Here is a 12199-nt window from a genome sequence, read left to right as displayed (position 1 = left end):
ATAAATTGTCAAAATTTAAATGCCAATATCGTTTTTCAGTTTTTCGATATTACCTCCCTGTGGTGCACCAATCCACCCATATAAAGTGCTTAAATTATATATCCGGTGTCTGAATGGTTAGACTTAATGGTAATTTCATACCACAATCTTTCTGCTTACAGAGGGGGAGGGGTTAAATTTTCCAGTTATAGAAACTGAATTTGTAGGCGTTAATACGAATAATGTGAAAGTAAAGCCCAATTTTTGAGGGGGCTTTTTGTTTGTATTAAAATGTGTATATTGAATTAAATTTAATAAGGAAGCCAAAATTTATGTAGCCGCATATACACATTCATTTATACATAAATATTTATATTCTTGATAAACATGAATAACGTTAGAGGAAGTAAGGACCTTAATCAATTCATTGTTAGAGTCGACGTGAGAACATCACCTATAGAATAGGTTAATTAATTTTTGTTGGAATAACTGAATGAGGGTTTAAATGGGAATTGGGATTACCAGGTCAAATAACTTTCAAAATGCTGTAACCTTTTTTTTTAAACTTAGTTGCTTAAGAACTCCAGAATTGCAATGGCCATACCACCATACCAGTGCTAAAACTTGTTGGGAATTGCAACTACACAAAACGAGAAATTGGCTAAACTTTCAATAAAGTAGATTACAGCAACTAAACTAAACTAAAAAAGTACCATGCATTCATTGGCCATGAATGCATGGGATTGGACAGTGCTGAATCGGCATATCCAAGACACTCGACGGCTCTGTCACCAAGTGAACATGATACGTGCACTCTCCCTTGCACATAAACAATTATACATAAGCAGACCGCTTCTCTGCCGGGGTCACTGGCAGCGTAGCTGTACAAGATAATTATGTATAGAACTAAGAATTATTCAATAAAGTAAACTTAAAGCGAAAACACCTTCCAAAGGACTCAGATTTGGTGATCAATAATACTACCTTATCTTTATTACCCTCGGTTGTTACATCTCCGAATCAAAAGACAGTCTAAACATGTGGGCATTGGAATGAAATTTTAGCGTGTCATAAAGTTTTCCTTGTCGCATGTAATCAAAATTTAAAGTAAATATCAAAGAAGCTAACTTCGGCTGTGCCGAAGTTTATATACCCTTGCAGTCCTTGGCCATAATAATTTTACATGTTCCAAACTCTCTGTCAGTATCATCAATTCATCAATGCACATACAAGACCTTCCAAATATCATTTCCATTTCTTTTTCTTCTTCTTCCCCATGCTGCATGCTGCGATTGGCACGCATTTACATACATACATACATACAGTTTACGTAGCGTTGCGTCTGTGTGTGTATGCGTGTGCTCAGCTGCTCTGTGGGTTTCAAGCAATGACGTAGTAGAGCCGATTTATAGTGACTGTAAGTTGTGTTATATTTATCCAATCTGATTGAAATTTGATGTTTTATATTCAAAACTATCATATTAGTAAATTTCATGGGGATACTCCAATTTTTATGAAAATGTTTTCTCTAGAGCTATATGATATAGTGGTCCGATCATGACAATTTTTATACTTTATCTGCTCCGGGCTATAAGTAGCTCAAATATCAAGTTCCATCCCGATAGCTCTTGAGATGGCGGCGTGAAGTTGATTTGCACAGACGGACATGACTATATCGACTCAGCTTCCCATGCTGATCAAGAATATGTATACTTTATGGGGTCGGAAACGTCTCCTTCTGTGCGTTACAAACATTTAACCAATTTTATAATACCCTCTGCAAGGGTATAAAAATAAATTACGTGAATTCTATAAAAACTTTAAATAAGGATTAGACCGTGAGCGAAATTACTGGCCATCTCTGGTTCATTCGAATTTCGTGCCCTCACAGGGACTTTAACTTACATTAGTCTCACGGTTTTTCACAACCATCGATAGTGCCTTCGATAGTGCCCAACATGAATCAACTGTAGTTAGTATTGAAAGTAGGGCTGCAAAACTATCGATGGTCTGTCCATCGATGGTGGAAACAATCGATACTATCGATAGTACTATGGGAAATTAAAAATAACATTTTTCTTTTAAAGTTATATTTTCAAAATTCAAAGGAAAAGAAAATAATATAAACCAAGTAAACTGAAATAAAAACTAAGAAAAGGAACAAAGAACGCAATATTCAAATTTATACTATACGGTTTTTATACTAAAAACTAAATATTCGGTATATGTTTCCCTTAATACTGTTTGAGATACAACTTACAAAATATTTAACCTTATAGCTAAAAACTCAACAAAATATTCGGTATTTCTAACTCTTAGAGGTTAATAAGGCAACACCATGAGATTCAAAAATAATTTTATACAATTTTGTAAACAATCGATAGTCTGAAAATACTATCGAGCTATCGCCATTTCAAAAACCATCGATACTATCGATAGTACCATCGATTGTTTTGCAGCCCTAATTGCAAGGAATGTTTTGTGGCTTTAACAAGGAAATTTCAATCAGTTCGGCTTTAGCAAGGAATGTTTTGTGGCTTTAACAACTCGCAAACTGACAATCATAACTAGCATTATCCCTGACTACATAGACTGTCTTTCCAGCAAATTCCAAAAGGTTAGTACATCGTGTAAAGTGCTTGCAACGCTCAGAGCCGAATAATTAGTTACATCCAATAAATTTTACGTTGCTGAGGGTGCTGTTTTCAGGCTATTGTCGTGAACAAAGTGACCAGTCACTGTTAGGAAACTTGTATTTCCACGCGACGTCCATAAGTCGCACGTAAAAAATTGCTAAAAGTTTTGCTGAAGTTTCCTCAAACAATACCTTCACCAATACATCTTTTAAATGCCCGCAACTTGGCAGCTTGTATCTGCAACCAAAAATTTTGCAGTATTTTATAAATCTCGCATTGTCAAATCAATTTTTTCCTTTCTGAGTGGGAATCATATAGTACAGCGTTTTTAATTTTTCTAAATTTAATTGTTGAAAATTGTGGGATTATAACTTTTTTAGCAAATCAACAAATCAAGCGGCATCAAACATAAAAAAAAGCTCAATTTCAGGGATGTGTAAACACAACTTATCTATTGCACTATCGGGAGTGTGGCCCTATCGATAGTGAGCAGGCTCGATACTGGTCCACCATCGATAGTGTCGATAGTGCCATCGATTGCTTACCACCTCTAGTACAAACATTAAACACTTAAAAAAACATTAACAGCCTATTATTCTGTCTGAACAGGAAACTTTGAAACCTTGAATATCGTGCAAGATGTCTACAGTGTATTCAACAACGTCCCAAAAGTTTTTGTTCGTCAGGACACCTACATTCTCCATTCAACCGTTCCAAAAGGATTTGATCGGCATGCCATTCGGTCAAGAATCAACTGCTGCGGATTGGTTTGAGAAGGAAAAAACTAAGCCAAAGTTCATCCATAGCTTGTGTAAAACGTATAGCGTTAAAGCAACTCGACAAAGAGCACTCGAATTCATTTCTGGAGTAAGACACCCTCCAAGAATAGTTATTGATTATCTTATTCTTTTATTTGACACAATAAGAGCAGAATTAGATGATGATTGGGAAACATACAACATCACCATTTCGAAAGGGAGAATCTCTCCGTTATCTCTCCTCGAGATGACCGTAACGTTCGACTCAGATGATATCAGTCTCGAGAATAATGCAACAAATGCTGACGAAAAATTTGATCATTACATGCTCATGTACTTTGTGTGCGGATACAGGTACATCCTTTCTCATCCAAACCAACGAACTCAACTTGCCGACAGAATAGAAAGAGAGTTGAATAGTCTCATTCCTAATTCTAATTGGACCAATAATTTTTCTACTAACGTAAAGTCAATGGAGGTCTTTGAATATAATGAAAAGATGCACATGTTAATGTCAGTTTTGGACATGTTCCTACACAAATTTCCCATGAACAAGTATGCCAAGGCTAGAATGGGTACAATTGTAACCCGCTATTGTGGATTTTCCGGATTTGGAGTCCTTGAACATTTGAGGAAGCTGCTCGCATTAGGATCCTTAACGGATCTAATTTTATGGTTCTTCTTCGACATAACCTCGATCGAAATTGATAGAATGTTTGACAATAATGACGAAATAGATATCTCCCACTCTTACTGCCCATATACTCTAGGCATGGGATTGGCTCAAAAGAGTATCTACACATCTGCATGTAATCCTACCATTTATTTGATCTGTCATATCGTCGGCTCCCTTTACAACAATTCGCGATCTCTGAATGCTATGATGAAGTATGATGCACTTTCAACATGCTCTATGAATGCCGCAATCATTTACTTAGCACACAGGAAACCCGCTAAGGTGGAAGTCGTTTCACAGGGGTCGAAAGCAGTAACCTCTATAAGTGCTGCAGTCAACACTGAAGAATGTAGCGATCCTAGCTCTTGGATAGCTCATTTTCCGAATAGGAAATTCGATTTAACACCAGCCGAATTGAAGATCTTAAAAAATGCAGCTGATGCGATCTCGAATCCCAGGCGGGGATCAATTGGAGAATGGGTGAAACGAAGCTTTATCCTTCTTGTGTCATGAAAAAAAAAATATTTATTCATTTTTTTAATTTATAAAAATCATAATTTTGATTTTCATTTATAAAAATCATATTATTCAGCCAAATTATTATAATAAAGAAATCTTTTCCAATGTCATACACTTTAACAAATTAGAATTAAATGTTTTAGTGCTTTAAGCAGAAGATGCATAATATGAAAGTGATTTCACAATCAACGTAATACATACATATATGGATCTTTAATGTAGTATGTATGGATGTAATTTTATGACACTCCAGCCGATGTTGATGAAGTTGAACCCATTTCCTCCTTAGTTTATAACCGTTGCTAAGCTTGGATGTTTCCGTTAAGCTGATGAGGCTTAAAGATCCATAATATGTATACTACATAGATATTTCTATATCTATCAAACCATCATCAACATACATATGTTCCAACTTCCACTACATTAAAATTTCCTTCATAAAAATAAAAAAAAAAAAAACAAAAATCCAGAAGAGTCGTTTTATCACTTGCTCAGTTTGGCATATATGCAACTTAATTGGATTGAATTTGGATTAGAGGTTTGGGATTTCAAGATAAACATTTCGTTGCCTAATTAACGAATCTATGCAAATAGGTTGTTTGTGTATTTTTTATTATACTTATTTTTCATAACTAAATTGTACTACTACTGAAATTGAGTCATAAAACTGAAGCGGTTAATTAACTGTATTTGTATTCCAATTTTCGGTTGTTCGGTCTTCAAGCAACACCCAATAGCAACTGTTTTTCATTAAAACGGAGAACTTAAAGTTTATATATGTATTTATAAATAAAAAATTTTTGATGATTTTGATTTTTACGGCATGCGGACGAGACGTTAGTGTGGGAATATTTGAGTTAATAAATATTCATTATCATTATCGATTGATCGGTTGAATGATCGAATCGTTAGATGGATGGTTTATTACAAGGATATTAGAAAGAGAGACAGAGAGAGTCTGTGTGTGTGTTTGTGTAAGAGAGAAGTGAGATGGGCGTATGAGATTTGTAGGAGGGGCAGGGCAAACATACTTGAATCGACATACAAGAAACTAAAACGAAAATCAAACCAAGTTCCCACAATGAAGAAGCGCGCTTGGCACTTGTGATTTCTACGAATGTTACAACAACAACAGTCGTCAACAGCCATTCCAGCTGTTGTTGTTGTGACATTGAGGGCGACGTGAACGTCGAAATCAGGTAAAAACAAAAGGTTAACACAAAAGAACAAACAACCAAGCAGCACACACACACACACACACAGACAGACATTACTGAAGTCAACTGACAACTGGAAACTGGCTAAGCGATTTCGCTTCACACAAAATACTACCGAAACTACATGGACTCGGAAAGACGGTGAGTCGGAAAGTCGGAGTAGACGGAATGGACGGACATCAGGCGTAGGCTTCGAACTTCGACTCTGACTCCAACGCCGCCGCCGCCGCCGCCTCTCAAGTGTGTGGAGGAGCCATAGCCCATCGCATTTGTAACTCATGTGCGACATTAAGTGCTTTGGTTTTTTTTTTTCTTTCTCTCTCTCTCTCTCTTTACTTTTTTTTTTTGTTTTGAAAAACAAAAGGAAAAACTGACCTGTTGGTCATCATAAATGCAAGTTTTATGGCCACAATGAAACGATGAACGACAGAGAGTGAGATGGTGGGCGGGGGGGTCCAAAAGAGTGCTGAGTGAGCTTGCGCGGAGGTCGTCTGCGCTGGTGGTGTCGGTGTCGGTGGTGTTGTACCTACCGCGCAATGATCGTACGCAATATATGCCGCGCAATGCCCTAGCAACAGAGGTTTTTGGGTTTTGCGGCACTTCTACGAAATCACATCAAGAGTCGGAGCCGTCCCGACGGAGACAGAGACGAAGACAACTACGACTACTACGTACTACATCGGCGGGCGTTGGTAAATCACTTTATAGACTGAAACCCATGCTCAAAGCCATACGCTCTCAACTTTCTGACTTCTGAGATGTATCTATTTCGCGGAAATCACAAAATGCTACAAATTTTCCCAAATACAAATTCAAAAAAAAAAAAAAAGAAGAAAAAAACTGAAACAAAACAAAACATAAAAAATCATTGTAAGAGGAGTTCAAGTGGCCTACGCACAAAACAAAAAAAAAAAACAAGACAAAACATACACCAACGCAAACTCTGCAGCAAACAGACAATCTACAATGCATTTGTACATACATATATGAAAATTGCATCTGACTTATCATAATGCTTGTGAAATTGACTACTGGCATATCCGTTTTATGGGGCCAACAGCAAATAGTCCCAGGAGTAAGAAGTTAGAAGACAAACCCAAATCTACTTTTTGGACGCAGGATGGGCACAAAGAATTACTCACACTTAGACGGTCCAGGGAGGGAATCCAGGAGGGTCCGCACTACCTTCGAAATGTCGAAATTTCGAATAGTTTTAGGCCATTTCCATCTCCTTCAATTTTGATAAATCTTCATACCAACAAAATGCTTTCATAGAAAATTAATAAATTATTAACAGAGAGGAAACATAAAAGAAATTGTGATAAACGAATGATTTCTCTCCCAATAGGTTTAAATTGGTTAGCAAAACATTCAATGGGATACTTTTGAACTTTGTGTGACGAAATACTATCAAATAGCTCCAGAGTACTCCAAATACGTTAAACCGTTCCTTTCCTTGGAATGAGTGAATAATGCTTACTTCGTCCCCGCTTCAAACTGTAGGTTATCTAAAAGAAAAGCAAAACCTTATTTAGAATTTTCAGTTTTCGCTACATTTTTTTTTTGCGAGCGGTAAATATTTACTTAAGCTACTCGAAATTTTAGTGTTGAGAAGTGGAAAAATCGGACAAAGCTAGATTTCAGTGTTGGCAAACTCTATTTTTTATAGATTGTTGTGTTGCCAGTCTGTAGTTTTATTTGGCGCGTTGTTTGACTGGGTAAATATTTACTTAAGCTACTCGAGATTTCAGTGTTGAAAAGTGAAAAAATTGGCTAAAGCTAGCTTTCAGTGTTGGCAAATGCTTTTTTTTATATGGCGCGTTGTTTGACTGCCCTGGCAGCCAAATATTTTACTCTGAATTATTGAAATAGGGAATATTCGACTGCTCTGGCGGCCGAATATTATATTCTGAACTACATTAGTTCTCTAAAATCAAGAAATATTGTGGACTCAACAATATTTTCGTTTGTTGAGTATAGTGCGAACAAAAGTTACAAAAAGCCCTCGTTTTCGAGTATCCGAAATTTGGCATATGGCACACTATCTATTTGACAGCTTCTTTTAGCCGCAAACATCTACTTTTAGCTACAATTCTGCTAAAAACATAATTTTTCTTTTGTTAATTACACAAAAACTACATAATAAATCGCCAAGGTGCACCCGAGGTCGGGCTCGTGGAATTTTTCTCTTTTGTTTGATACCAAAGTGCGTTTTGGGCCCGAGCAGCTTAAGTTAGTATTTACCTTTGAGATAATTAGCTTTTATTATTCAGTATTTTATATCTAAAAAGTTACTTTTTATTATCGATAACAGGATAAAGAAATACTTCTGACTTTTATCGATAATTGATGTTTTGCCTGAATAAAAACAAAGCAATCGACCGGTATTATCTCAGGGATTGAATAAATACTTTATTGATTTACCCGATTATTGGTATTGGATCTTATGAATGGCTTTAATAACAATATCGAGGATAAGTACATACTCGATTACTTAATTTAATTCTTTCATTGGATTTTGCAACCAGTGTAGCATTTTAATCATCCCATTCTAGCTGTAAAGATGATTTGGGCTTGTTAGTGTCCAAGCACTTCACTCCACTCCACTCCAGTCCAGTCCAGTCCAGTCCAGTCCAGTCGAAACCAATCGAGTGGAGTCGAGTCGAAATGCAGTCAAGTCTATCCAATGATGATGAATTGTGTGAATTTTACGCATTAGTCGCTTCATGGGCAAGCAAAAAGGACAAATCCAATAAAAGAGAATACTGTCTGCTGCCTACAGCAAGTTTAGCTGCCACATTGAAAAGCCGATGGAGGAGAATGGAACGGACGGAACTAGGAGTAGATCGATTGGCAGTCATATGCCAGTAAGCAGTTCTTTTCTTAGTCGCAGTAGAAATACATTCATTGTGTCTTGTAATTGCAATTGATCTTGATTATGATTGTTCGTGATAATGTTCTTACACAATTTGCTATGTCTGCAAGAGGTTGTGTGTGTGTGTGTGTGTTTATATGCGATGGTCAGTGTGGAGGAAGTGTGTTGGAAGATCTCTTCAATCTTCCATTCTGGTAATTGTTTGCACTTGACATGGGGACACAAGCAGCAAGCTTACTCACTACGTGCTTCAATGCGGTTAGACTGCAACGGCAACGGCATCGGCAACCACTTCCATTTCAATTTGGAGTCAAAGTCGGAGTCAGAGTCGGGAGTTGGACTCCATTGATCATCAAGTGGGCGTCACATAAGATGAGACTGAAACTGAGACTGAAGCTGAAGCTGGTAGCCAGTTTAATTGATATACAGTGCTTGGGCCTATTCACACAAGAGTTCATTAGAGTTGACGCTTGCCTTAAATCTGACACACGTTACATTTTTCGTTAGCGACGTCGTCGTCGTCGTCGTCGTAGTCGTGGTCGGAATTGGGTCCCTAGTGCAATTTAGTCCGGCTAATAAGCAGCCGAGATGTCGAGTCTTTGCCGATTCGACATTTAAAAGTCAGACTCAATCTGCTGCCCGATCGCTGGCGAATCAAACTAATCATTCAAAATTCAACACAGGCTCCCGACTTTGACTCCAACTCCAACTCTGTACTCTAACTCCAACTTCAACTGTAACTTTAGCTTCAGCTCAAATTGTCATCATTAGGAAAAGGCAATCGATACCGCTCTCTTTCTCTCTCTTTTTCTCTTCGAATCCATTTCCAACCAACTATTGCCTATAGTTGTGGCTATGGCTATGGCCTTCCCTCTAAATTTGATTTCTTCCTGCTCTTTTGTGCGCCATCAAACGCCAGCGACAGTTTGTCAGATTATTATCAGATTGCACTGGCTCACTTTTGACTTTTTGAGCGGCGCACACAACGAACGTTTCAGGTAACATTAAGCAAAGGCAATCTAGGAGCAGCCAGGACAGCGGATCGAATCGATCCGCAGTGGCGCCGCAGCACTTTTTTGGGGTGCCATTTCACTTGGCAATTGGCCCAAGTTGCCAGCCCAATAATGACCCAGTTAGCCCAGAGACGCCTCTGACATTGTCATCGCTGTTCATCGTCGTCGTAGTCGTCGTCGTCGCAGTCGTCGCCGTCGTCGTCTTTGGTGACTGTCGTCGAGCGATTGTTTTGCTCCCGCGCATGAGTGCGGCTCTTCAAACGAAATCACATCGAATGTCGTCGCATGCGCGTGATCAACGTTGTTGATCTGTGGTCGGGTTCGGTTGTTTTCGGTCGGTTTGTGTTTTTTTGGTGCACAACTTGGCTGCTGCTTTCATTTTAGGGCTTTTCAATAGCATTTTTCATGGATTTTGGTTGAACAGAATACCCTGCATATGCAATTGGGAATACTTGACATGGGAACCCCCAATCAACTAACTGTAAATACTCAACTCATTTCCAATGAGCACACAAAAGGGGAAAGGATTTCAAATGTTTCAAACTTTCCAACTTTAAGCTAAATTTTAAGTTCTATAATTAAAATCAAAACCCACAATTTGTTTATTTTATATTTAACTATTAAGTCTTATTGTTAAATTAAAAGGATTTCCCTTTCAAAATTCACAAATTATTCTGTTCATTAAAGTGAAAGTACCTATCAATTTTGAATGCTTGTTTTTTTTTTGTGATTTTAGCCATTATATTTTACATTTTGGCCATCTATGAGAGCAGACTTGGACGAATAAACTTATTTATTACATTTTAATAAATATTAAGCTTCTTATTATGCCAAAATAAGGCATAAACAATATGGTTAAGTAGGTTAAATCTTATGATAAACAAATGCATAATCAATTTGGTCTTTCAAATTTGAATAATAGTAAACTTTATATGGTTTTTTGATACTAAACGTTTCATAAGCCTTTCCGGGATTAGCTCCAGCTCCTTCTAAAACCCATTACATGTAGATAAATAAATACATACGAAGGCAAAACCATATTAAGTTAGTACCAAAAACAATCTATCTTTAAATAATTCATTTATGATATGGATTTTCTAATAATAAACAAACACAAGTACATTTTGTGTACTATTTCCATATGATTTCCTACTTCATTTGGAAAAAAAGAAACCGCATTCTTCTAGTCGACTATGGCCTAATTTGAAATTGGCCTCATCTTCTCATCGCATTCCTATTTGTTCATGTTGTGTGTTTTCGGCATTTATACAAACTCTTTATTTCGTTTTTCAAGTGAATTTCAGCGCCTAAAACAATGAAGTTTGAGAGATGTTGCCGACATTTTTAGTTGGTTTATGTGGGTGGCTTTCCTTTTTGGTCTTGACTTTGGCCTAACCTGTTACCCGTTAACCATATAACCCTTTACCCTGCCGTCTGTACGGCTTGCCCAATAATCTTTGGACTCCTTCGTTGTTCGTTGTTGACACATGGCCAATTCCAGTTAAAATTTCAACTAAACTGTGTGCAACTGTGTTTTGCCCTTTCAGTTTAAGTATAAGAATCGTTAAATTAAATCGCCGCAGTTTATGAGACTGCTTTTCCCTTTTACGTTTTAGGGGGCGAACGGGGGCGCCTATTTGACCATGTTCACAATGATGACGGCAACGGCGACGCCAACAACGACGACGACGACGACGACGATGACCTCTTTTGGGCCCCTCAAATTTGTCAACCAATGTCGAGAGTATTTTTCTTCTTAATGTTGTTGTTGGCTCATAAAATATGTTTTAAGAATTTTACGATGCCGACAAGTCTTTGCTGCTGCTGCTGCTTCTTCGTCTACTACTTATGTGTTTTGTTGTAGGTACTTTACCTTTTTTTTTTTGTCTCATTTTTTGGTAGTGAAACCGAAACTGCCACCGGTTTTTCTTGTAGATTTTATAGGCCTAGTTGGTGGACTTCCGCTTTCCTGATTTTCTTTTCTTTTTTTTTTTGCGTTTTGTTGTAAGACTGTTTTTTTTTTTTTTTAATTAAAGTTTAATAACAACCAAAATATGGAAAAAGTCAAAGCAAAATATCTTGCATTTGTCTAAGAATCCTCTTGCTCTTACTTTCTTAGTCCATACGTATCTACCATACACATGTACAAATGTATGTATGCATTTATATATGTATGTATGTATATGTATTTGTGTGTGTATGAAGCGACTATTTTATTTGCCTCTTTCGGCAATGGCTTCACTTTTGGCATCCAACTTCACGTTTACCCGGCCTAAACAAAAGGCGGCCCAAGACTTTGATCTTAAAGCGATCGGTAGCCGCCACCACCAATATCAGCACCACCGCCACCACCACCACCACCACAAAAGGTTTATTATTTATTGTTGGCCAAATGAAGAGGAGGCATTGGCATCACCAATGGAATCGAAATCGAGACAAGTGCAGCTGCAAGTTGCAACACGAGCCATTTGGACGAGGGCACCAGCAGCTACTGTGAAATCTCGGCGTGCATTCGTTGGAGGGGAA

The 12199-nt window shown here is 37.6% G+C and overlaps 2 protein-coding genes across 2 annotated transcripts; both read left to right on the top strand.

The window, feature by feature from the left end:
• The first annotated feature begins 2445 nt into the window (after window positions 1-2445).
• On the top strand, window positions 2446-4575 carry LOC124460584. The gene is made up of 2 exons (XM_047011709.1): window positions 2446-2596; window positions 3225-4575. Exon 2 carries the CDS (start codon window positions 3255-3257, stop codon window positions 4560-4562), a length of 1308 nt encoding a protein of 435 aa, XP_046867665.1. The 5' UTR covers window positions 2446-2596; window positions 3225-3254; the 3' UTR covers window positions 4563-4575.
• Window positions 4576-8155: 3580 nt separating this feature from the next.
• On the top strand, window positions 8156-8681 carry LOC124460592. Its single transcript, XM_047011756.1, has 2 exons — window positions 8156-8263; window positions 8341-8681. Exons 1-2 carry the CDS (start codon window positions 8232-8234, stop codon window positions 8654-8656), a joined length of 348 nt encoding a protein of 115 aa, XP_046867712.1. The 5' UTR covers window positions 8156-8231; the 3' UTR covers window positions 8657-8681.
• The last annotated feature ends 3518 nt before the right edge of the window (window positions 8682-12199 follow it).

Source organism: Drosophila willistoni (genome assembly GCF_018902025.1).
Source record: "Drosophila willistoni isolate 14030-0811.24 chromosome XR unlocalized genomic scaffold, UCI_dwil_1.1 Seg105, whole genome shotgun sequence".
NCBI lineage: Eukaryota > Metazoa > Arthropoda > Insecta > Diptera > Drosophilidae > Drosophila > Drosophila willistoni.
Note: the sequence above shows the minus strand (reverse complement) of the source record. Positions and strands in the feature narration are given on the sequence as shown.